At 52.8% G+C, this 25,792-nt stretch overlaps 2 protein-coding genes across 20 annotated transcripts in view; one reads left to right on the forward strand and one right to left on the reverse strand.

Moving 5' to 3' along the window:
• USP20 (ubiquitin specific peptidase 20) overlaps positions 1–23,754 on the forward strand; it is a 64,944-nt gene extending 41,190 nt beyond the window's left edge. For 2 of the 5 annotated variants that reach the window (XM_089913853.1, XM_089913854.1), the window contains 10 exons: positions 1,079–1,112; positions 1,303–1,348; positions 2,266–2,446; positions 2,525–2,651; positions 2,986–3,155; positions 3,234–3,315; positions 4,353–4,461; positions 5,362–5,464; positions 6,700–6,771; positions 7,248–13,971. In XM_089913853.1, coding sequence (XP_089769979.1) covers positions 1,079–1,112; positions 1,303–1,348; positions 2,266–2,446; positions 2,525–2,651; positions 2,986–3,155; positions 3,234–3,315; positions 4,353–4,461; positions 5,362–5,464; positions 6,700–6,771; positions 7,248–7,408 — 1,085 coding nt within the window. In that variant the 3' untranslated portion in view covers positions 7,409–13,971. Of the gene's footprint in view, positions 1–1,078; positions 1,113–1,302; positions 1,349–2,265; positions 2,447–2,524; positions 2,652–2,985; positions 3,156–3,233; positions 3,316–4,352; positions 4,462–5,361; positions 5,465–6,699; positions 6,772–7,247; positions 13,973–20,144 lie in introns of those variants that run through there. The other 3 variants (XM_022578473.3, XM_022578474.3, XR_016393662.1) reach the window with 3 other exon arrangements.
• FNBP1 (formin binding protein 1) overlaps positions 15,665–25,792 on the reverse strand; it is a 141,176-nt gene continuing 131,048 nt past the window's right edge. For 8 of the 15 annotated variants that reach the window (XM_089913867.1, XM_089913862.1, XM_089913861.1 and 5 more), the window contains 3 exons: positions 25,072–25,193; positions 24,616–24,755; positions 19,381–22,819 (listed from right to left, as the gene is read on the reverse strand). In XM_089913867.1, coding sequence (XP_089769993.1) covers positions 22,641–22,819; positions 24,616–24,755; positions 25,072–25,193 — 441 coding nt within the window. In that variant the 3' untranslated portion in view covers positions 19,381–22,640. Of the gene's footprint in view, positions 18,689–19,380; positions 22,820–24,615; positions 24,756–25,071; positions 25,194–25,792 lie in introns of those variants that run through there. The other 7 variants (XM_022578466.3, XM_022578465.3, XM_022578464.3 and 4 more) reach the window with 2 other exon arrangements.

Here is a 25,792-nt window from a genome sequence, read left to right on the forward strand (position 1 = left end):
TGTTAATTTTTTTTCTCTTTCCCAAAAAACAACTCTTAGTTTCATTGATTTTTTTTTCCTGTGGTCTTTCTAGTCTCTGTTTTATTTCTGCTCTAATCTTTATTATCTCCTTCCTTCTGTTAACTTTGGATTTAGTTTGTTCTTCTTCTGATTCCTCGAGGTGTAAAATCAGATCGTTTGAGAGCTTTCTTTTTTCTAGATGTAGGCATTTATTGCTATAAAATTCCCTCTTAGAACTGCTTTTGCTGTATCCCATAGGTGCTAGTGTGTTGTATTTTCAGTTTTGTCTCAGGATACTTTCTGATTTCCTTTTGATTCCTTCTTTGACCCATCAGTTGTTCAGGAATGTGTTGTTTAATTTCCACCTATTTGTGAATTTTTAGGTTTCCTCGTGTTGCTGGTTTCTAGTTTCATACCACTGTGTTTGGAAAAGATATGAGATACGATTTCAGTCTTCTTAAATTTGTTAAGGCTTGCTTGGTGGGCCAACATACCATCTGCTCTGGAGAACGCGTGTGTGCACTTCTGAAGAACGTGTATTTTGGTGCTGTTGGATGGAATGTTCTGTTTATGTCTGTTGGGTTCATTGGGGCCATAGTGTTATTCAGGCCTGCTGTTCCCTTGTTAATTTTCTGTCTGGATGACCTATCCAGTATTGAGGCTGGACTGTTGACGTTCCCACTATTACTGTACTGCTGTCCATTCCTCCCTTCAGTTGTGCTTTAATTATTCAGGTGCTGCAATGTCGGCTGCCTGTATATTCACAATGGTTACATCCTCTTGATGAATTGATCCCTTTATCACTGTAGGGGACCCTCTTTGTCTCTTGTAACTGATCTTGGCTGACAGTGTACTTTATCTGATGTAAGTACAGCCACTCCTGTTCTCTCTTGGTCACCACTGCATGGAATATATTTTTCCATCCCTTCACTTTCAGCCTCTGTGTGTCCTTGAAGCTAAAGCGAGTCTCTTGTAGTCAGCACGTTGTGGTTTTACTTCTAAAGCATAAGTCACTATGTGCCGTTCTCCCCCATTTTCCATCCCTGCTAACCTTCGTCTCTGTATTTTACTGCCCTAGGTGACAACATGTATAGCTGTGAACGGTGTAAAAAGTAAGTGTGTGCGTTCTAGAGGCTTCTCCCCGACTTCCTGTTTCCATCTGTGGTCCATCTGTGTTCCACGTACTTCCCCCGGGCTCCCCCAGATAGCTTGACCTCACAGAGTGAGCTGGGTGGGAGGGGTGCTCCCCAGCCTGCCGGCCCCCTCCCTGGGACGCTCACGTCCCCCACTCTCTGCTCCCAGGTTGCGCAACGGCGTGAAGTACTGTAAGGTCCTGCGGCTGCCAGAGGTGAGTGGGCAGCCTCCCGCCACTCTGCCTGCCGGGCCTTCTCCACCCCGGGCGGTGCCGTGCAGGGCAGAGGCCGACCCCCTCCCGGACTCAGGAGGCCCGTGGAGACTGCTGCTCTGGCTGGGCGACCCCCCGGGAGGGTCTGGCCGGTGGGGAGGCTCGTTGCTCGGTGTGTAGCTTGGAGCCCGGCTCCTTCGTCCCTCAGCACGTCTCGTGCGGGCGGGAGGCAGGTGTGGGGCGACGAGGGCACCGTCTGGAGTAAGGCATAGGGGGGGCTGTTGGGAATGCCTTTCCGAGGAAGTGGCATCTGAGTGGGGCCTGAGGACATAGGCGGGGGTTGGCCTGGTGGAAGGAGAGTGGGGAAAGAACAGGTGGGCAAAACCCCAAAGCGGAAGCGGGCTTGGCCGAGGGTTGTGGCTGTAACGAGAGGAGCATGGCCCGACGCGGGTGCCAGGCCGGGCTGAGCAGGTCTGGGGAGCCTTGGTGGAGAAGCCTTCTACAAGTCGGCGCCCACAGAACTGGTGGCCAGAGTTCTTTGGGTGGTCCACTCGATGGGCCAGTGACAGCTTCCTGTGCAGACCAGCCCAGTGCTCGGGGACAGCCCATCCTGACCGCCAGTCCTGTTAGTGCAGCTCAGCTCTGCTGTCACATCTGCCTTTATCCCTGAAAGCTGGCCTGGCCCGGCTCCCACGCATGGTTCTTCAGAGTCAAGGGCGGGGCCATCAGTTCGCCTGGGTCTCTGGAAGGCTCTAGCCACTACGTTTCTTGTCTTCCCCTGGGTGACAGGGCCTGAGTGGGTCAAACAGCGGACTAGTGGGTGTCCCAGAGCCCTGCTCCGAGGCCCCCGTCGGGTTACCAGTGGTCCCAGGGCCCTGGCCAGCCCCGGAGTGACGGGCACCTCCCCTCCTTCCCCCCAGATCCTGTGCATTCACCTGAAGCGCTTTCGACACGAGGTGATGTACTCGTTCAAAATCAGCAGCCACGTCTCCTTCCCCCTGGAGGGACTTGACCTGCGCCCCTTCCTCGCCAAGGAGTGCACGTCCCAGATCACCACCTACGACCTCCTCTCGGTCATCTGCCACCACGGCACGGCAGGCAGTGAGTCCGACCACCCGGCCCCACCCCGGCCCCACCCCGGCCCTAGGGTGTTTGTCACCCCTGCCTCTCCCGCCGCAGGTGGCCACTACATCGCCTACTGCCAGAACGTGATCAACGGGCAGTGGTATGAGTTCGACGACCAGTACGTCACCGAGGTTCACGAGACAGTGGTGCAGAACGCCGAGGCCTACGTGCTCTTCTACAGGTGGGGCCCGGGCAGCGCATGGGGGGCTGAGGGACCGCGCCTGCGCCCCAGGACTTCAGCCGGTGCATGTCGGGGTGGTGGCGCCTGCGAGGGCTTTAGGCCAGGGAGGAGTAAGGATTTGGGTTTTTAAGAAAGAGCCCGCTGGCTGCTGGTGGGAAAGCTGGAAACCCAAGTAGTTGAGTTGGGTTTTCTCCGGTGGTCCCGGTGGGAGGTGATGGCGGCCGCGACTCCGGCAGGGGCGGTGGAGGGATGCTGCGGGGTCCGGGAGGCGGGGCTTTCCTTCATGGGGCGTGGCTGCGGCTCCTGATCTGACCCCACCCCGCCGCCACCCCAGGAAGAGCAGCGAGGAGGCCGTGCGGGAGCGGCAGCAGGTGGTGTCCCTGGCCGCCATGCGGGAGCCCAGCCTGCTGCGGTTCTACGTGTCCCGGGAATGGCTCAACAAGTTCAACACCTTCGCCGAGCCGGGGCCCATCACCAACCATACCTTCCTCTGCTCCCACGGAGGTGAGGTTGCCTTCTCTGCGATGGGCCGCGAGGCGGGTGGGCCGAGCCCCGCTCTCCATCCTGTGCCTTCCTCCGCAGGCATCCCGCCCAACAAATACCACTACATCGACGACCTGGTGGTGATCCTGCCCCAGAACGTCTGGGAGCACCTCTACAACAGGTACCCGCGGCCGCGGCCGGCCTCTGCCGTCCAGGCCGGGCACTCAGCTGGGCGGGAGGCGGGGGCAGGCGGGGGCATGCCTCCGTGACCCCACGCCGCGCTCACTCAGGCAGCAGGACAACACGCAACCAGTTGTGGGGCGCCCCTGGCAGCCTTGTCTGCATCGAAAAAGATGCCCGCCTTTGGGGGCATCCAGCCGGACCCTCCCAGTCACAGGGGACGGAAAACTGGTCAAGCCAAAGTGTGGTATTGGCTCCTCTCGCAGACAGTCGTGGGGCTGCAGGCCGCCGGGCAGCCGGGCCGGTGTCTCCCCAGCCCCGTGCCTGGCTCAGGGGGCCGGGGGCGTGTGCTGCCTCGGGCCTTCCAGGTTCAAATCCGTCAAGACCCAGAGTGTGTGACTCTGTCGTTGAGGGGAGAGCCCCTGGCCGGGCTCGGGTCACTCCGGATCCGGGAGGCCGGCTGTGCCGCGGCCGAGGGGGTGGTCAGACGGGCGGGGAAGGAGAGGCTGGGGAGACTCGCTGGACTGGCTTTGCTTCACCCACTCACAGCTCAGGCACGGCCCGTGCCCTGCGGTTGGTGGATGGGTCAGAACCCCACAGGGAGCGGCATCCCAGGTCCTGTGGGGGGATCCCCCCCGCCCCCCCGCAGAAGGATGTGCAGCCTCCCTTTGATGTCGTCCTTAGAGTCAGGCCAGGCGGGCTTTGGCTCCCATGGCTCCTGCCCAGTGGCCAGGACAGGAAGCGAAAGCATTCAGCTGTCCTTCGGCCATTAGGCACGTATTTGTGAGGCACCTGCTCTGCGGCGGGCGCTCTCCTGGGTGCTGTGGGCTCTCAGGTGCGCAGGTAGCCGTGCCAGTCGAGTGGGGAAGACGAGACAAGTAAACAGGCCGCGCACAGGGTGCCCAGGGGCCCAGTGGCCGGGCCAGGGCGGCATCAGGAAGCCTCACTCTCCAGCAGGTTCTCTGCTGCCTTCCCCATGGGGCCCTCCCCTCAGGGTTCATGACTCCCTCTCTCTCTGCACCTCCCGCCCTGGTGCAGGTTTGGGGGCGGCCCTGCCGTGAACCATCTGTACGTGTGCTCCATCTGCCAGGTGGAGATCGAGGCGCTGGCCAAGCGCAGGCGGATTGAGATCGACACCTTCATCAAGGTGCCTGGGGAAGGGGGTGGGGCGCGGGAGAGCCGGGCCCCTGAGTCGGGGGAGCTGAGTGCAGTCAGGCTCTGTTTGGAAGACCTGCTCTGTGGGAGACCAGGGTGGCCAGAGGCCTGGCCTGACATTGAAGATTTTCACCGGCGGAAGAGGGGTGGGTTTAGCGAGTTCAGGTCCCTCTGCCGGGAGGCTGCCAAGCAGCTGGTAAAGGAATAAGGGGCCGGACGGTTCTCTATTGTGCGGGTTGTGGGATGTTTAGCAGCATCCCTGACCTCTACCCACTCGATGCCCGTGACAACAAAAAGTACCTCCAGACACGGGCAGGTGCCCCCTGGGGGCAGAGTCCCCCCGCCGCCACCCTTTGGGAACCACTGGGCTCTACAAACTGACACGGAAAGGTGCATTAAGTGAAAAAAGCAAGTTGCAAGGTAGGACCCAGCATGATCCCATTTTAAGGAAGGGGACTTCTGCAGCGGACACGGGGGTGTATGAGGACTGAGGCCCCTCGTGCTGCTCAAAGCAGGGGGACTCGGGGACCCTCCATCGTTCAACAGTCCAGGGTTGGACTGTTAGATACCCTGCTTTGTGGTCATTATATATGAGACATCAGACCGGTGAAGGAGTGAGCAGGGGACACGTTCTATTAAGTGGTGGGGGAACAGCATCTACCGTCTGATCTCAAGTGGCTTTTTGAAAAGTTATTAACAGGAGATTCACCCAAATGCTAGCAGCAGTCATCTGAGTGGTGGGATCGTGGGAGATGTTTCTTTTCTTTGAACTTGTCTGGGCGTTCGAAACTTTCTCTGAGTATCTAGTGTTTGGTAAGAGTCCGGGGTGGGGACTGACCAGTGGGGTGTTGGATATTCACGCCGACCTTCCCCTCGGCCCCGCCCCACCCAGCTGAACAAGGCGTTCCAGGCCGAGGAGTCGCCCAGTGTCATCTACTGCATCAGCATGCAGTGGTTCCGGGAGTGGGAGGCCTTCGTCAAGGGCAAGGACAACGGTGAGCGAGTCAGACGGCACGTGCCCGCCACTCCCCACACCAGGAGGGGCCTGGGGCTGCTGACCTGCTGGGAGCGTCCCAGGAGGCGGAGGGCGCCTGCCCAGAGGGCACGTGCCTGAAGGGGTAACACCAAAAACCTGCCGGGCAGGCACAGATCCTGGGCGCCCCCCTGCCCCGCCCCTCCCCACTGAGTGCTGGGATCGCCGTCCTCACCCTGGCCAGGCCTTCTCACTGCAGCAGGACAGAAGCCATCTGGCTCTGCCCCTTCCCTCCCTTACCCTCTGTGTGCAGGTGCCCGGGGGTGGCTGCTCTTCCCTCCTGCCAGGCCCTTTCCCTTGGGGACTCTGTTGGCCTAAATAATAGATTTTAGTTGACAGATGGCTTCAGACTCTTAGGAAAGGACTTGGACGCCATGTCCTCTGATCGCTCGATTTACAGAGGTGGAAGCAGGCCCCAGCAGAGGGCCGCTCCCAGAGTCCCTCACGGTCCCCGGCAGGGAACAGCTGAGCCTGAGCCGTGGCCTGCACGCGGCCACCCTCACCGCCCCCGAGTCCCACACTCGGCTCCCAGGCCAGGCTTCAGAGCCTGGCGGGGTCAGCAGAGCCAGGAGCTTCCGCGCCCTGGACATCTGCCCTTTGCAGCATAAGCACCAGGACGCGGGAAGGGGGAGGGGCCTCCCTAGTGGCTGCGCTCGGTCAAGAACCCGCCTCCAGAGTCGCAGCCCCACCTCGGGCCCTGGCTCTGCCTCCTGCCAGCGCTGAGCTGGGCGGTCACGTCGCCTGCCTCACCTCACCCAGTTGTCGAGGGTTGAGCTAGTGGGCTGCATGGGAAGGGTGCTCAGCAAACACGGCCGCCATCAGATTAGGACAATGTCCACCCGGCACTGGACATCTACCCTACCCCCCCCGCCCCCCCCCACTCCATGCTAAGGTCTGAAACTAGGGTGCGAGTCCTCAAAACTCCCTCTGCTGGGTCCAGGGATGCCACAGTCCCTTCTGGCTCTCACACTTGTGGAGATGAGCATTTGATGCCCTAAGCACCTCGGCCCGTAAGAGCTTCACGCTGACCCCTTGGGCCCAGGACAGCCTCTCTGGGATCACAGGTGTCGGCGGCGTACTTTGAGAATGGCTCGTATCTGTTGAGGGGTGGAAGGCTGTGGCGGAGGAGGGGACTGGGCTTTCTTCCCGTTGCTGCAGAGGACCAGAGGCACTGAGCCTGAGCCCTGTCTGTTCCAGAGCCCCCCGGGCCCATTGACAACAGCAGGATCGCACAAGTCAAAGGAAGCGGCCACATCCAACTGAAGCAGGGTGAGAGTCTCACCAGCCCCAGCCCGGCTCCCCTCTGCCCCTCCTGGCTTGCAGGTCTCACCAGGTACCCCCTTGCCACCTGTCTGAGTCGGGCTGTGACATCTGTCCGTGTCCAGGTCCAAGACTCGAGCGGATGGGCCAAGGTGCCTGGCCTCTGTGTGGTTCCCACGGCCCCTCTGCCCCTACCCACGCCCTCTCGCCACTCCGCCACCTCACCTGCCTGCCCTTTTGCGTGAACCCCACCCCCTGGGAAATGAGGGGCTGCAGCCATCGTAGTGCCCTCTCGGGTCCTCAGAGAATGGACATTCCCCTGGAAAATCCCAAGATTCCTATTTACAGCTGTGCACGGAAGCCCGTGGTTGCCCTCCGTCCCCATTGGGGCCTGGCCCTCCCAGACCCCCCACTGCCAAGACGGTGGCTTCAGCGAGGGGGCGAGGGCGAGCCCAGCCTGACCAGTAGCCTCTTGGGCCCTGCAGGAGCTGACTACGGGCAGATCTCAGAGGAGACCTGGGTGTACCTGAATAACCTGTATGGCGGCGGCCCCGAGATCGCCCTCCGCCAGAGTGTGGCCCAGCTCCAGGACCCGGAGAGCTTGCACGGGGAGCAGAAAATCGAAGCCGAGACCCGGGCCGTGTGACTCAGTGGGCCAGTCTGTAAGTCCTCTCCTCCCTCCACGGAGACCCTCTCGTGTCCCTCACGTGTTGGAAGAGCGCCCTGAGGCTGCTTGGAAGGACCTTCACGAGGCCCCCGCTGGCTGATGACCCAGGTGTCCCCAGAGGCCCCCGCCTTTGCCCTCCTCCTTGCGGAGGGGGCGTCTGTACCCGGAAGAGAGGCCGGCTGCTCTGGAAACCCAGATGTGTTAAGAGGCAGAAAAGTTGTTTTGGTTCACAGTGAGTAATGCTGCAACTAGGAAATATATCCACTTCAGGCTTGTTAAACGACCAAGGCTCTGCGACGTTAACTTGGGTCTTTGTCTCGGCAGTGCCCTCGTGTCACTGCTGTCGTTGTGTCCCCAAACCTGCCCTCTTGCTAGCTCGGGCCCAGCTTTTGTCCCTGGACCCTCAGTCAGGGGCCATGGCCTTGGCACAGAGGGTCGGGGAGCGGCTGCCGCTCCGCAGGCGTTTCCCACTGGCTGCTGGTCCAGCGCCTGAGTCACGGGTCGACGGTCAGAGCCGCGAGCAGGTGCCGAGCCCTCGGCAGTAAGGGCGCTGCTGCTGGTCCCTGGGCCAGGTCCTCCCGAGGCCCCGCTCCGCCCCCGCACCTCCCGGTCGTCACGGAAGTCTCCTGAATGCTGGGCGGCTCTCGATGTTTTTCATGCAGACTAATGACGCCCGACACGTTTGCGATTGGGACCCGAGGGCGGGGTTGGCTTTCTGTCAGTGGGGCTCATTTCTGGAGGCAGCTGGTCCCCTCGCACCCTGTGTTGCTGAGCTGGCCCTGTGGATTGGCTGTCATTAGCCCCTGCCAGGGACCCAGATGATGAAACAGAAACACCTCGCGTTGCTATGTTTGCTGCTGCTGCAGCTTCCCCGGGGGCCTGACATCTCTCCCCGACACCGAGCTGCACGGGGCCCCTGGGCCGGCTCGTACGCGCGGGTCCCGGAAGTGCGCCTTCTGGGTGCTGAGCGAGGCCACTGCTGGGGGGCTGGGACCTCCGAGCACAGCAAGGTGGCGCTGAAGCCCCTGGACGAAACGGCCGTGGCCAGTGCTCAGCCCGTCAGGGCCAAAGCGCATGGTGGGTGGGAAAGGGGTCCCGGGACCAAGCCCCCGAGATCCCGTGGCCCTCGGCCTCCATAGAAGCAGATGAACTTGCAGCAGGCGGTCTGGCGGAGCCCCTGCAGCTCTTACGTGTCACTCACTTCTGTGATCTCGTTTCACCCGGATCTGTTTCCTTCTCCACCGAGGCAGCATAAGATCAAAGAACAAGGCACTGTTGGAGTTTCTGGACATTTGCCACAGTCCTTTGGAAGTTGCTGCTGCCGCCCGCGGCGACCCCCCTGCAGAGCCCGGCGGTTGCATGTTGCACTGTTTGTGACGTAGACTCCGCTGTGCAGGTTGTAATCTCGCCCCACGTCTGCGCCGTCTAGTTTGTGCTCAGAATGTCGTAATAAACATGTAACGTTCCCCACAGCCCGTGCTCTCGTCTCTGCACCCGCCGCAGTTAATTCTGTTACTGGAGGGAGAGGGAAGCTGGCTGCCGTGGGGGAGGGTCATGGGGGAGGGCGGTGGAGCCACGGTGATTAATGTTTGACCTTTCTAAGAAAAAAGGATTCGTATTCTAAGCTTTTGCTTTTTCGTTTTGTAACATACAAAAAGAATCTGCCAGAAAAACTTAACATGCATTAGATTTTTAAAAACGTAGATAGAAACCATATTGCTAATGCTCAAATGAGCATGCTCCCTTTTGGCTTTCAGAGTGATAGAGATCCTTACAAGTGTGCAGGCCCTGGAGTTGAAGGTGATTGGCTTCCTTTACAGACCCCTATTCTAGAAGGGCTTTTGTTACTTGAACAAAACAATGCAACTGAGCAAACCAGTTCATGGCCTTAGAGAAACATGTTTGCATGAATTCTTGCAAACTGCTTCTTACATTTTCTGGAATGAAAAGTGAGAATTTATTTTTAAAAGATATGCTTTTTTATATATATATATATATATAAATTTATTTATTTATTTATCTTTGGCTGCATTGTGTCTTCGTTGCTGCACACGGACTTTCTCTAGTTGTGGCGAGTGGGGGCTACTCTTCATTGCAGTGCACAGGCTTCTCATTGCAGTGGCTTCTCTTGTTGCAGAGCACGGGCTCTAGGAGCGAGGGCTCAGTAGTTGTGGCTTGCTGGCTCTAGAGCGCAGGCTCAGTAGTTGTGGCACACGGGCTTGGTTGTTCCGCGGCATGTGGGATCTTCCTGGACCAGGGCTCGAACCTGTGTCCCCTGCACTGGCAGGCAGATTCTTTTCTTTTGTTTTTTTTATAAATTTATTTATGTATTTTTGGCTGTGTTGGGTCTTCGTTTCTGTGCGAGGGCTTTCTCCAGTTGCGGCGAGCGGGGGCCACTCTTCATCGCGGTGTGCGGGCCTCTCACTGTCGTGGCCTCTCTTGCTGCGGAGCACAGGCTCCAGACGCGCAGGCTCAGTAGTTGTGGCTCACGGGCTTAGTTGCTCCGCGGCATGTGGGATCCTCCCAGACCAGGGCTCGAACCCGTGTCCCCTGCATTGGCAGGCAGATTCCCAACCACTGCGCCACCAGGGAAGCCCCAAAAGATGTGCTATTAAAAAAACCTGATAAAACAGCTTTTTGAGCCTATATATTTAAAAAACAAAACAAGAGTGTGTACTGTAACTCCTTTGAATTTCTGTGTGCAGCTTTCTTCACATGGAGCTTATCTACTCCGTGCCTACGTTTCCCAGCGATTCACTCTACTGTGAGATGGAACACGTTTGGTTCAGAAACCAGTTATTTCTCCCATTTCCTGTTTTGTCAAGATTTTGTTGTTGTCGTTCAGCTTGGATTATAACGCCATCCTTTGAATATACGTAATTCAGAAAAACTCCTTGACGTGTTCTAGCCTTAAAGGTCCTGCATACATTTTAAACACGTCTCAACTATTAGCTAGGTTGCTGTACTGGAGACCGTTTAGTGCTTTGCTTTTAGGGAAACAGATGTTGAACCTCACCTTTTTATAAGGTAACAGTATAATTAAAAGGTGTAAATGTCTTCATCTCTTAGGCTTGCTTTCTCCTAAGGTTGCCCAAGCAGTGGTTGGATTTTATTCACATTACTACAGAAATAATACTGAAGTTGGATAAGACCTCTCTATGTTCATGTCTTTCTTGGGGCTAGCAGCCCTGATACAGTATAAACCACTTGTGTTTAAGAGTAAAAACAGTATATACAGTTTTCACTGAACTTAAAAATGAAAATCATGTCACCCTATTGTAATCTGTTGGTGCCTTTTTAGAATGTAGCTTAATCATGACAGACCTTGATGTGTATTTCTTATTTAAACCCTCCTCTTTACACTTAAGCATTTTTAGAAGGGTCAGATTTCTTGTTTAACTTATATGGAACCATGTAGAGTACAACCCAGTGATATCAGAGAAGAATTAGTCTCTCACTCTATTTCCAGTGCTTAGAAAGCTCTCATCGAGTTAGATTTTGCTGATGCAAAGTTTACAGCCTCCTGGCACTGAAAACTAGACACACAAAACAAGTTACAGATGATGAAGATAAAGAGTATGGTTTCTTTTCAGGGCTTTGAAAAAGAATCACTTAAACTCTTACTACTGAATAGAGTAAGCCTAGAATCCTGTTTACATTCCAGGGAAAAGAAAGTCTGCATTTGTTTCATGGCTTAAAGCATCTGGTTTATACATATTACATTGCATTAGTGATATTGAAAAGTTGTCGCTTGCCTGACGTTTTTACTGTCCTATGAACAGGAATCAAGTTTTAAAATACTGCTTGAAGATGGCTGTGCTAACTAATGTCAATGCAGGAGCAATATTTTTACCTGTTTCTAGATGACAGTGTTACTAAAATTTCTAAAATGAAGGCATTTGTTTAGTCTCAGTTACTTAAGAAAAATATAAATTGTAAAAAGGACTCAGATAAATCACGAACTCAGAGGAACTTTCAGATCGTCATTGTTCAGAAGCCAAATAAGTACAATGGACCAAAAATAAAATAAAATTAATGTGACAAGTGACCAGATACCCCGGGGGCTTTGCATGGCTCCCCGAGAGCCAGCGCATCCAGAGGCTTCAGGGAGAAAGTGGAGGCCGAGCTGCTTTAAACACCCATCGGCCTGTGTCTTTCCTTTCCTGGAACCAGCCCCGGCCCCAGAGAAGGGGGGCCAGGTGTGCTCGGGGGATGAGGCCAGCACAGCCCACAGGCCGCTCCCCGCCTGGCATCACACCACGGACTTGGTGCCTCCCGGCTGCTCAGAGCAGCCTCAGAGCAGGTGTTCCCCTCCCTGGACCCTACAAGGGCTGCACTGAGGGTACCCTTTCCCTTTCCTCCCCCGACGGCTGATGTTGGCACCTCCGCCACAGCATCGTGGTTGCTGGTGTCTGGCATCGGGAGCTCCCTCACATTTAGTGATGCTATAGTGGTTTATAGTCTCTGTGGTTTTGGTTGGTTCTGTTTATGCTTTGGGGGTTTGGAGGGGAGAGGAGAACTTGAGATTTTATGTATGACTTTAAACAGTCGCTTGTGAAATCCCATCAGACATGCATGTGCAGAAACAGGTTCAACACAGAGTGATAAAACAGGTGACAGATACCCGCCCCCAGGTAGGACTGCTAGCAGTTCCACTGAAGCCCCTTCGGGGCCTCCTGATCACTGACCCCCCGCCCACCCCAGAGGAAGCTCCTTCCCTGCGTTTCTTTCAGCCCTCACTTTTCTTTATAGTTTCACCACATACGTGTGTGTCTGAGCATCATTTTAGCTTTGCTCACATTCGAATGTTGGATTCCATGGTACAAATTTTGTGATTGGCTTTTCCTGTTAAACATGGAAGATGGGAATGGGAGAGTTTTGTCTGGAGGGTTGTTTGATCCGGAGGTTTGGAGACATTCATTTGTTCTATGTACTGCAGGAAGGTGAGAGAGAGAGGTAGGCACCAGTTGGCCTTAAGATGTTTCCTCTATACTTTCCCTTGAAATACCAGGCTTTTCAGTGGCTCGGCCGAGATGCTGGCATGTGAAGACAGGACAGGAGCATGTGGTGGTTCACCTCCACGCACAGATGAGCGGAGACAGGCAGTGCTGGGCGGCAGGGGAGGCCGTCTCTGTGTCCTCTCTCCCACGTGCCATCCCGTGGTCGGGCCTCTCCTCCAGGCTGGCCCGGGCCTCGCTCCAGCGACACCTTTTAGAGTCACAAGCCAGCCGGCAGACTGGGGAGTTCGTAGGCCAACTGCCACCTGTGTCTGCAGCCCTTTCCACCTGTCTGTGCTTCTGCTGACAAAGCTGCATCAGAAGGTACATTCCCTGGTGGTCCAGTGGATAAGACTCCGCGCTTCCAAGGCAGGGGGCACGGGTTCAGTCCCTGGTGGGGGAACTAGGATCCCACGTGCTGCGTGGTGTGGCGGGGAGAAAACAAAACAAAACAAAAAACATTTGCAAGGTGCAGCCACCCCAGAAGTATAGCTTCCTACCTTTGTTCTAGTTGGAATTCTGTGCAAACGTAAATTATCCTGCGAGTCCTTCACGACCTGAGTTTGAGCCCCAGAGAGCCTCTGGGGAAGCAAATGGTGTTTTGGAATCATACCTCCCTCTGGCTCTCTTCCCTACGACACCTTTACCTACAGCAGAGAGAGGCCCCGTTGGTCGTCGTAGCAAAGGCATAGGGTGCAGAAGCAACTGATGGCCTTGGGAAGAGCTGTGAGAAAGCGCCGTCCTCATTTTGGACAACGTGTGTCCTGGAAGCCTCCAGGCGTTGCTTGGACCTGACACCAGCGAGCAGCCCAGCTGAGGGCTGTTTGGAGAGCCCCAACTGCGGGCAGGGCTCTTGGCCTGGCGTGTGGGAGGATGTGCACGCCGTGAGGGGCACGAGGCTCCCGGGGCAGAATGCCGCAGCACCCAGGGGAATCCTCCCCGCCCCCGCTGCTTCCGGGGACCAACAGAGGAAAATGAGGAAATCCCCGTTTCCTCCCGCGGCTTTTGGTCCCTTAGCTCTGAGGACAGAGCCACGTTGGGGGCCGTTCTCAGTTTATGCTGTACCTTCGGTGGCCCAGCGACGTCTCCAGCTAATGGGAGGTCATTTAAGTAAATGGCACTCACCGTACCGTCTGGACAGAGACAGCGTTTAAGTCAGGGCCTAATGCACGCAACTCCGGAGAAACGGCCCCTGGCACTCTCAAAGAGGCTGCGAAGTGCCATTTGCAGCGTTTGCGCGTTAATCTCCGGTCTCAGAGGGCGCTGGCAACAAGGCTTATGCCTCCCCTTCTCAGAAAAGGCCGGCAGAGGCCAGGGAAGAGGAAGAGAGGCGCCCTCCAGGCCAGGTGGGCCCTCACTCAGACCCACACCATCCATCTCTTGCTGTCCCGTGGATCGCACAATTCCAGAGATCTCTTTTGCTTTAGTTAAAAAAGTGACGGCATACTCGAATCCCCCTGCCTCTGCTCACTTCCATTTCCTACCTGGTCACCCTGCTGGGGACCCTCGTCCTTCCCTCCTCGCCCGCCGGCTTCTCTCCCACTAGGGGTCGCCAGCGCCTCTGCGCGGCGGCGGCGGCGGCGGCGGCGGCGGCGCGGGGCGTGGCCGGCAGGTGGGGAGCGGGGAGAGGCGGGGAGAGGCGGGGCCGAGCAGGGCGGATGCTGAGATTCCCAGACCCACCGGAGGAGCCTGACCGACGGGTCTGAGTCAGGGGTTTCTGCGCTTGCAGGGGCTGCCTTCGGGAGCACACCGGGAAACCAACTAACTGCCCGCAGCACGTATTGCGCTGCCGCCGCTGGTTTCCGTGTGCGATGGGGTGAGGCGTCACCTCCCCAAACGCTTGAACCAAGTAGGTGCGTAAAGACGGGCCAAGCTGGGAGGCGGTTCAGTGTTTCAGACCCGCGAGCGCAGTGTAAGGTCACAGAGCTGCCAGCCGTGAACTCTGTCGCCGAATCAGAATAACACAGGCTCCATCACGGAGCCGGGAGGGAGCTCGGAATCAGAGCTGACAGCTAAGAACGGCTGTGGAGGTGGCGTCCACCAAGTGTTTTCCCCACTACCGGGGAAACTGAGGCCCAGGGAGATGGGGACACGCGCCCCATTCAGACCCGGCTTCCAGCCCCTCACGATGGTGGGGTCCTGCAGGGGAGAAGGTTCTACGTGAGACAGAGGGAGACATTCTGTCTCTCACCGACTGTTAGAGACTAGTCCCCAAATATGATAAAAGCCCAGAAAGAACATGCTGGAGACATTCTTCCCAGATTAACCTTTTGCTGACAACCTGGACAAGGGGGCCTCAGTAGGACAGTCGTAGAGCCACCTAGTTCCCTTGACCATCCCGTCTCTTGCTGAGAACCCCGACTTGATTGTTCGGAGGCCTTGGCTCCGGACACCATCCTCCCCAGGACCGACGGCAGCAGACTTGGCTGAGAACTTGGCGAAGCTCTTGCTTGAAAGGCCAGTCACACGCGTCTGTGGGAGGAGGCCGCGGCCGCAGCGAGGCCTGGCCTCGTACGGGTGGCCTCACCTCCCACCCCTCAGCAAGCGAGTGGCACTTGGCATTAGGCCGCCCTGCTCACTTAATATTTCACTCCCTCAACAACTGTCTTCCTAAATCGGCTCTAAAGAGCCTTAGGAAACAAAGAGGTGTGGGCACGAACCAGTCTTCCCCCCAAAGCCCAGGGTGAGATTTTCAATGCAGGGTATGGAAAGGGCCTCCCTCCGGCTGCACGTGCAGCCGCTTGGTGCAGGCACGAGGCCCTCACCCTTAAACGCTGCACACTGTCCGCGGCATCACAGAAACCAGTGATTATTCCAGACAAGCTGCCAAGGAGAGGGTGGGCTTGAGCACTCGTGACACCAGACCGCCAATGAAACGCAAACCCGCTGCGACTTCCCGGCCCCTCAGTCCCCACAGTAGGGTCCCCGAAACCCCAGAGTAGCTGCCAGCTGAATTTGCATAAAATGGGCTGGACCTAAGGAGCCTCCCCAAATCCCTGCACTGAATCAACGGGATCCCACATCACTGAGGTCTCTGACGGCTTCCCCCAGTGGGCAGGGCTGGAATTTGGAGCTCCCTGGGTCTCAGGCCCCTCCCCAAGCAGATGGCACCGGGACTGGTGTTGGGTTGACACCAATAAATCAGTGACATGCAGATCGGAGCCCAGGCTCCAGCCCAGGGGACTCTGACTGCTTCTGTGACCAGGGTCTCCTGTTTGCGCAACAAACAGCCCCGCGATACCGTGCCAGAAGTTACACTTTTATTTAACATTTAGAGGATTAACATATAGTTACAAGGTCAATATAAGCCTTCCAGTGGAAGCACTTTATTTGGTTTAATTCCATCTCCAGAGACAAATGGGCAGTTCCATAACCTTTACAATGGCGACGGGCCACTTACAACACTGAAATGCCTCCAAAGTTTAAAATTACTGCAACACACACAGATAAACCAAGAAGTTTAAAGGTGCTGACACCAGGTTAAAATAAAATTTTGGATCACTTTTTAAAGTTTTTTTTGATGTAAGCACAGGAGGCAGACCCCTTAGGAAGTATGAAATCGACATTTCTGCAAAAATACTTAGCATCAACATAACTTTTTCATGTTCAGTAAACTTTTCCCCAGTAATTACAGATGTTACCAAAAGGCATCAGAGGCCTCTGCGCTACTGCTGGAGAGACAGGCTGCTGGCACCCAAAAGCTTCAGGAAGATCGTGATATAAACCCAAAGGGCAATCCCATTACAGCTTTCCATGCCTTTATATTCTTTCCTATCCTGCAAATGAAAAATTGGGTAAACGACAGGTTCCTCTCTTTCATTTTAAGTTATTTTCAGGGTAGCTTCTTTAAAAATGAGTTATTCTTACAGCACAGCAATATCCTAGCATTGGTGGAGAAGTGACGGGCAGTGGATACGAGGGAAGGCTGAGAAAGAAGCACATGGGAAATACCACGTTTCTACTCTATGTGAACTGCTCTATAGTAATATATAGATGATTTCACAGTAGGACTCCCAGAGTAAGTGATATATCTCAACTATCCTATAATAACTTACTTCCTTTACTAAGCCCAGCTGGTACAGCTTTGCCCTTTCCCCATAGCCACACAGACTGTCAGAGAAGCAAACACCAAGGTTAACATTGAAAAGCACTCATTTATCCATTCTTTTTTGGACACAGGTGGTACAGAGAAAAAAAAAGGCACAGGGGATACAAGAGGATACCAGCATATTCTATTTCGGGTTTAACAGACATTAAAAGAACAAATTACTGCACTTTATGCCTTTTCCCCTAGGTTGTAAGAAATTAATCTATCCTGGCCCCTAATATGAAAGATGCAATGCACATGCATTCCCAAGGCTCTAAAGTCAGATTTTAAAAAAATGTGTAGCATCCTTGTAGAGTGAAGAGTGGGCAGCTGGACTTGGTGAGATTCAGAAGTTGCTGGAGACACCCGGTCACCCTGCCACTGGGACTGTCCATAGGAACCACGCACCTGCTGGTTTGCAGGGACACGGGTGAGGCCCTGACTCTTCTCGCCCTTTGGCATCCTGGCTTCACCGTCATCTGCCAAGACAGTCCCCTCATGAGACTGAGGAGTGTGTGACAGTGGGGCCGCCCCTTGGGTGTTAACGGAGCGGCCCCCAGATGCCCGCAGCTGCAGAGGCTCCCTCTGGGGGAAGAAAGAGCGAGGGGGTGACTCACGCTTGCTCAAACCTGAAGCCACTTCCTCTTCCCCTGCTTTTTGCCCTTGGTATTTGCTCCCTCTTGGTTTCTTGTCACCAAGGGTTGCCTCAGCCACTCTCAGAGGCTGGTGTGTGGTCAACCCTGGTTTGCGGAGAGGAACCGTTTTCCTACCACTGAACAAAGGCCCAACCCTCAGGACCTGTCCTTTCTGTCCTTGTCCCTTCGGCTCCTGTAAGATTTCCTTGTCTTGATTCATAAGGGTTGAGAAGCAATGAGGATGCTCAAGGTGACCTCCTGGTTACCAAAAGCCAAACAAAAGAGGAAAGATGCCTGGTGGCATCATGCCTTGGGCTTCTGACGGCATCCTCGCTCACAGAAACTCACAGCCAATGATTTCTCTGGGCTTTTTCTGCACCGAATAAGTACAGAAGCTATGCTGCTCTAAGGCATGAGTGACCACAGGGTACATGACCTCACGTCTTCCTCAAAGACCCATAAGAGGAAGGAAATTTAGCTCAAAAAACAAACTTGATTAATTCCACTTGGCCTGGAGAGCAGGTGGGAAAATGTGGCAGCTGTAGCCACGGGATCACTTGATGAAGCACAGGGTCTTTGGTGACGAAAGCGCTAGAATCCCTAAGATGCGGAGCTCGGACTTCACGGAAAGGGGAGAGTCTTCCCGTGGCAATGAGCTAACGCAGAGGTGAGACCCTCGTTCACGGTCTGCAGTTCTCATTAACAGGCGGCCAACGGGGAGAAGGTGGGCTGGGGCCTTCCTTGACCCCATGAAAGGTGGACACAGGCAGGACAGCAGGGCTGGCCCAAGAGCTGGAATTTGACTTTCGCTGTGGACTTTTCCAGGCCACTGAAGACAGGGCCCCAAACAAAAACGTGTGTACGTGTGTGTATGTGAGTGTGCGTGTACATGCCCCAGTGCCCGCCACGGACACTCTGAGGCTGTGAAACGTTTCAAGGGCCAATTGTTTAGTATGAGGTGAGGACGCACAGTCAGGAAAGGACCACCGAATACCCAATGGACTGGGGAAAAGATGAGTATTTTCTAACGTAAAGGACACAGGGACACATGAGTGACATTCGGGCGCCCAGTCCACCTGGTGCAAGCCTGACCCTCCTGGTTCAGATGCGGTTCGTCTCCCCGGGAGACCAGTGGCAAAGTTTTCACGAAAGGCACAGTGTGAATTGTGGACGGGCCGGGATGCGCCAGATGGACTGAGGGCCGAGGCCCGGGAAGGAGGGACCACGCGTCAAGCCGCCTTCTGTGGCCCCGAGTTGGACGGGGACCAAGACAGGGACAGACCTCCCCGCAAGAGGCAGCCAGGCTGGGCCAGGGGAGGAACCAGGCTACGAGGAACATGCTGTAAAAAGAAAAGAAAGAAAAAGGCAAGCCGCTGCACGTGGGGATGGATGTCGCTTCAGGCTTAGGTTCCGAGGGCCACACACCAGCAGAGCCCCAAGGCGCTGGCGGACACCCAGGCCTGTGGAGACAAGCAGACCGAAGGGTTTCTCCTGGGAAGGCTCTCCCGAGGCTCTGGCTCCCGGAACCATCTTTAGGAATCTACAACACAAAAGACAGAGAAAGGAAAAGGCTGTTAGAGTGGCGGGCAGCAGGTCAGGGGCGGGCGCTCTGCAGCTCAGTGCAAACTGCACCGCCCTGGGGAGGGGGGAGGGGAGGGAGCACATTTAGAGCAATGGGTTACCACAGGGCGAGTCTGAGATAAGGAACTTTCACGGTTTTATCTGCAATCAGAGCAGCTAGTCTTTCCTTCAGGGGTAAGAGAAGCCGCCCAGGAGATGATGCACCCATGCACCCGAACTCATCTTTCTCATAAATTGAGTTCTGAGACAGAGAAAGAAACCAGCTTCCCAGAATGATGCCGGGAGCCCAAAGGCCTGGTTCTCTCTCCGACTGACACTCTCAGTTCCTTGGCAGTAAAAGGCAACATCTTTGGTGAAAAGGAAAACCTGTCACTCAGCGTTTACTCAGCAATAAACAGTGAAAGTTCTTCATCTTGAGGGGACAGAAGAGAAACAGGAGACAGACTCCTCAAGCCCGGAGGTGAACACAGGGTGAGAAACAGAGAAGGTGTCATCATATAAAAGGGGGAAAGGGCAGGAATTTTTTTTTTTTTTTTTTGAAAAGCATTTGTTTAGAAAATTCCCCATTATTGAAGACGAAAGAGTTAAATACTCGGATTACACAGAATAATTTTCTCGGAGAGGGGAAAAATCATTTAAAATACACAACACTGAGAAAAATATAACGTTTATTAGAGAGGCAGATACGAGGGTACAACTAAAAGGAGCCAGACAGATTCTTTTCTTGTAAGATAAGGAGAGAGAGAAACAGTCATGTTGGCCATATTCAAACAGAACTTACTCAGAACCCAAGTGTCTACAATAAACTCAAGTGTGGATCAGCTGGCAGGGGACCTAGCTACCACTGTAACCGTCCTTCCGGCTCCCCCAGCGGTTACAAAAACAAAAAGGTCATTAGGCATCAGAATCACCAATAAAACAAACACAAAGAAGAGTAAAACATTAAAACAACGAATTCAAGTAATCGTTTTAGTTTTTCTATTGCAGTATATACAAATCTATTGGGGCAGGGGGCGGTTATGGGTATATTTCACAGAGAGCAATTTAAAAAAACAAAAACAAAACCATAAAAGAGGACAGTCACAATTCAGTTGACCAGTTGGAACTTACTCTAGTCTAACTATTTTGGCAATTATTAAATAGTCACATGGTAGACACCACACACACACAAAAGTGCTCTGGCATTACTGACAATAAAAAACTCCTTTTGAGTTACGGGCATCGGAAAGCAGCAGCCCCGCCCACCTGGGACGGGCTTAAGGAGAGGGCAGTGTTTATGGAGCAGGCGGAACGGATTTATAAACAAGGCAGGGAAGGAAGGCTTCGACATACATTATTAACCTCTAAGTGTATCTCTAAACAAAAGGAGAAAAATTTATACACAAGCTGAGACTTTGCTACTTTCATTTTAACAGATAACTGTTGGAAGAACACAAAGTATACTTCGGGTGGAAATGGAAATTTGTGATTCTCTGGGAATCAAGACTTCTGCTAATCCTCTGCGCATTGACTAGATGGACCTGAAACTACAAGATATCTTTCACCGTTGAGTCGCTAGTACATAGCTGGTAAAGGTACTGAGGCATACAGCCTAAAATAATGATCATCATTTATGAGCCCAAATCGCCCCTCCCACCCCCGAAAGCCAGCTGAGCTCTTTCCTGAATCAGATTTGCACAACTCTAAAGAGGAGGAGGGGAAAACAAAAGAAACACCACCAACCAACTTGGTGGAGTGCCGTACTTTTCAAGTCAGGCTTTTAAAAGACTCATGTTATCCTGCCTCATTTTAAGACTTTTTCAGTGCTTGGTTTGCTGTCTCCAATAATTCACAGTCTGGAAATGAGTTCATCGCAGGATAGAAAGGTTAGGTTTTAATATCTTAGGGATTCACTTGGTTACCTGCCCAAAGCTGTGACCACCTACTGCCCGTCAAATCCCCACGGTCAGCTGGTTTTCTTGCTGCAGTAGTTAAAAGGAAGAACTGAAATGACTCTCCTGAGAGGTCTGGGGTCAGGGTCAGTGGCTTTATCAATATTACGGCAGCAAAGGTATAATAAAGCAAAAGAAATCTGAATTACAAAATTATATTTAAAATAAAATCAGGCTGGCCAGGGTCGGTTTCCCGCTTTTGATATTGGACCACAGTTGTGTCAGATGCAACCACTGGGGGAAGCTGGATGTAGGGGATCTCTCTGCTTTATCTTTGCAACTCCCTGAGAATCCATAATTATTTCAAAATAAATAATGTTTTAAAAATCAGACAGTCACAGCTTCCCTGGTGGCGCAGTGGTTGGGAGTCCGCCTGCCGATGCAGGGGACGTGGGTTCGTGCCCCGGTCCGGGAAGATCCCACATGCCACGGAGCGGCTGGGCCCGTGAGCCATGGCCGCTGAGCCTGCGCGTCCGGAGCCTGTGCTCCGCAACGGGAGAGGCCACAGCACTGAGAGGCCCGCGTACCTCAAAAAAACAAAACAAAACAAAAATCAGACAGTCATTAAGTAAAGGTTACTAAATTCCATCTTGGCGGCCGTCGGGAAATGTAAGAGAGCTCTCTGCTAGACGCTGCAGCAGTCGCCCATAGCTCCTGCCAGCTCCTAGACCCCTGATATGCCGCTGTCAGTCTTAAAATCAGCTTTAAGTTGATCTGACATTCTAAAAGGAGCCCACAGTGTAGAAGCAAGGAGCTAATATCCTGTTTAAGAGTAGGAAGGACATGAATAAGTAATTTTCAAAGCCAAATAAAAAGAGAATCTCAACCCCATACCTTTATTCTGACTCACTTTTAGCTGGTTCTCTGTGATCTCAGGGAAGATTCTAGAAATGAGCACAGCCATTGGGCATGTCACCAATTTCACTACCTATCCTGCCAATTTAAAAATGCAAATCCCCATGTGACCCAGATTCTTTGAAGATGGTGAACCATAAAACGAGCTAGGAATTCTAAAACAGTTTTCAGTAAATTCACACTTTGGGTCTTAAAGATGCCAATGATTAAAAAACAAACCAAAAAACCCTTGAAAAGTGACGTGCTGGGGTCTGTGTGTAGAAGCAGTTGCTTACAGGGGTCTATTCACAGCCCCACCTGGGCAAGTATGAACGGAATACAGCTCCACCTCCCACAAAACCTCCAACAGAACAGAATGAAGTGAGCTGTTTTTATGTAAGTTTATCTAAACAGCACTAGCCCGTCTGATCAGCTCTGTCAACTGGCAGAAGGAAGGAAGATCAGTAGTCATATGTAAAAATCAACTGGTTGATCGACCAAAGTTTTCCATATTTCAATTGGTTGCTTAGGATCATGTAGACGTAACCTGAAAACACGGTGATCTAACAATTATCTTAAACATGTTTAAGGAAATATACACACTTTTGGTACCAATCTTATTCTTTACTTATTCTGTACTTCATTGATGACTTCCTTCGAAGTAAATGACTGTAAAATTGAACAAACTAGCGTAGTTCAGTTTATGAAGTTACAAAATGTAACATTCTAAGGTAGTTCAATTTCTGGCAGGTACTACATATAAATAAGAGAACTGAAGTCTTCTGCACCCCTAGGATGTGCATGCACTTTTAGATTCAGAAATACGGATTAGAAGCTAGAAGGCAACTTTTTGGTTATCTACAGATGCTGCCCAAGAAGAAATGTTTATCAGATTTCAAAGGACACAGTCGTACATTGGCAGCTGGCAGCTTTCCAAGTAAAATGTCATTAGCAAGTGAAACTTGATTATCGTCAAAACCAGCCCAGGAAATTCAGGTGTAAGATGCCTGAAAGTCCACCTCGTCCCTAAAAGAAACTGCGACGCTCCCCATGCAGTCTTTTGAAGAACTGCCTGTAACAGTCATAGTTGTGGGGAGAAACAACTCCAATGTTTTAAAGTTTTTTGTGTTTGGTTTTTAAGTTGTATTAAATATAAGTCTTAGCACCTTTGGCATTTTTGTCCAAATAGACTTCGACGTATGAAGTGGGGACGTAACCCTCTTCGTCTTCACTTCTCCGGATGCGGGTCCACCCGTCACCTTTGTCTTCCTCTATAACGTACAATGTTTCTCCTTCAACTACTGAAATGGTTCCTTCGTTCTGACCTGAAAAAGCAATATCAGAGTACTTTAGGTTTCTTGTCAAATCCGGGTTGAGAGCACAGCTTTGCAACGACGAAGCAAGTGTAGGGAAAGATGGACGCACTGACCCTTCTGCTCTCCTCCCACACAGAAGCTTCCAGGTCCTCACCTGGCGTCTCTCTAGGACCCTCTTCTAACTCCTCCTGGGAGCCCTCTCGTTCCTCCCTCCCAGAACAGGAGGTATTTTCCGCAGAGGAAATCTTGGGTCTGCTTCTCTACTCTTCCCTGAAGGTACTCCTATGGCGTCAATTACATCTCTTTACACAGCACCCCGACTTTTCTTTCTCCTGTTCTGGTTCTCGTCTGAGGCAAGGTTCCACTTCGCCTTCTGCCTGAAGCCCGTTTCCACCTTGATGGTACCCGGGCACCTGGAACGCGATAGGGGTGAACCCGGACTCACTGTTTTTCCTCCCACTTTCCCATTTCAGTGGACATCTCCATCATCCCAGGAATGCAACTTCAGGGATCATCTGTGATTTCCTCCCCTCTTTGTATACTGGCTGCAGCATCTCTGCGTCCATTCCTTAATCAAGGCCCCGAACACCATTTGCTAAGATAATTTCAAAAGACTAGCCGCCATCGCCCAAGCAGTGTCCTGAAAGGCAGACTGTTTAGGGGGCTGTTAATAGCGGTACTGTGGGCGCGGGGGGGAGAGGGATGGTGTGGCCGTGAAGTAAAACCGGGAACATTTAACCTGGTACTTCCCTTTCTTATTTTGTCATAATGAATATTTAGTTTATTAAAGGCTCTAAAAGTCCTAGAGTAAAGGGAATTCCCTGGTGGTCCAGTGGTTAGGACTCCGTACTTCCACTGCAGGGGGCCCAGGTTCAATCCCTAGTCAAGAGAACTAAGATCCTGCAAGCTGTGTGGTGTGGCCAGAAGAAAAAAAAAAACAAAAAGTCCTACAGTAAAGAAATTCATTTATCCCAGGGCTTCTGAAAATGATCTGAGCTCTGATTGCTTCTTTCACATCGTCCTTATCAGCATCCTGCAAGATGCCGTTTCAAGGCTCACAGTTTAGGAAACACCAGGCTAGTCTTTCTAACCAATTTCCCTGTCTTCTAACCGATCCGACACATACAGTAAATGTCTCAAGGTACAGCTCTGCTCGTGTCAGCAACCCGCTCAAATACTTTCAGTAGCTTCTCGACGTTTGCCAAATAAAATCCAGATGTTTCTGTTACCCATACCCCCCCACTGGCACCGCCTACCCCCTCATCTTACCACCTAGGACATCTGAGCGCCAGCCATACGAACCCCATACCTTCCTCGCTCCACGCTTGACAGTGCCCGTGCCTCTGACACACTTCAGCACGGAGAGTTCTCCAAACCCCCTTAAGGAAGTGGTCTCTTCCTCGCGTGAATCCCCCGTCACTCTGTACACCTCCTCTGGTGAATATTGCAGGCGGCCCTCTCTCTACGTGTGTCTGCTTTATTTCCTCCAAAGGTGGATGCCAGAACATACCATCTGCCTGCCACCCTTTCAGGGGTCTTTACAAGACAGAAGTTCTATAAGTATTGAATGAATGGATGAAATAATCATTATTCCACACTGTCTGCTTCAGTTAAGCTCACTGAAAGTTGCTCGAATGTACAGCCATCGACTGTACATAATCGTAAACACAAATACCACGAGCAGAGCAAAAGAGCGATGAGGGAAAGCTCTGGGTGACTTCAAAAGAAAGCCTGATCACAGAAAGAGAAGAGTGACTCAGACAGTTCACGAGAAGTGGGGGGAATTAGGTGAGACGCGGTGTTACCTTCGAACGTGTAGAGAGCTTTACACGTCCCTATGGCGGGGAGGGATTCCTCGTCATCAAACTCATCGTCGAAATCCGTGGCCAGCACCTTGACCTCACTCTCCTGACTCTGCTCCTCTGTGTAACTGCCATCCGGGCTGCTCAAGAAAGCAAAACACACAGCAACTATAGCCACTGACCCCAGCGAGGGCTTGAAATCAGCCCCCCGCGACAGCAAACTGCTTGCAACCCGCCCCCGTCCCCATCCCCCGATTGTTGTAACTAGGACCATCTTCAATCACCCCACAGGCTCGGGCACCATCCACGGGGACTTAGACACCTGCACCGTGGGAAACATCACAGGCCAATCATCCCAGACGCTTGGGATCTAACAAGTACCTTGTGCTCGTCTCTGATTCCAGAATTGACAAAAAAATACAAAGTCAAAAAAAACCAGGCGCCGTACAGATACTGTACCTCTCCCGATCCTGTGCACAGTTGTTGACGGCTGGGGGGTTCTGCACATCGTACATGCCGCTCTGCCGACGGGCCTGTTCGCTGCGTGCTGGGAGTCTGCCTTCAACCTCGGCCAGCCAGGCCTGCAAACAGAAGGCATGAAAGCATGGTCTGAGCTCAGCTGAGGGCCTGACCGTGCAGGCTTCAGGCCCCAAATCGGGGCTGCTCGCTGGTCATTGAAGCAGACTGGAGAAGGACCCCGTGGGGGCAGAGTCTCCAGTTTGTGTGCCTTGACTGTATAAATGTACTCAAAGGCAAAGTTGGAGAAGTACAGGCAAACATATTTAGCCACTGCTCATAATGTGGCAGAAAGACACTGGCCTCCGTTATACTCCTGGGCTTTTTCAGCAGCTGTGTGATTTTGGTTAAGTCATTTCTAGTTCCTTCTGGTTCCAGAAATTCTGTGACCATGAGGTCACACTGGGAAACATGAGGGTTCCTGCCACACTTAAGCCATGACTCAGTTTGAAAGCCACACTTCCCATTTTTGTTAAGGAGTGTAACGTGTTTTTTTTTTAAATAGTGAAGAAAACTCATACATAGGAAATCAAAGTAGATCAGAGTATCTTCAGCAACATTGGAAATAGTGTAAAAGAGGCAAAGAATCAAAATGATCCGAAAAGGACATTTCTAGGTTCTAAAACCTCAAATGCTAATACCTTATTGATTCTAGAAAGAATGA

Source organism: Delphinapterus leucas, chromosome 6 (assembly GCF_059928025.1).
Source record: "Delphinapterus leucas isolate spDelLeu-1000000601 "Yukka" chromosome 6, BTC_Dleu_Yukka2, whole genome shotgun sequence".
NCBI lineage: Eukaryota > Metazoa > Chordata > Mammalia > Artiodactyla > Monodontidae > Delphinapterus > Delphinapterus leucas.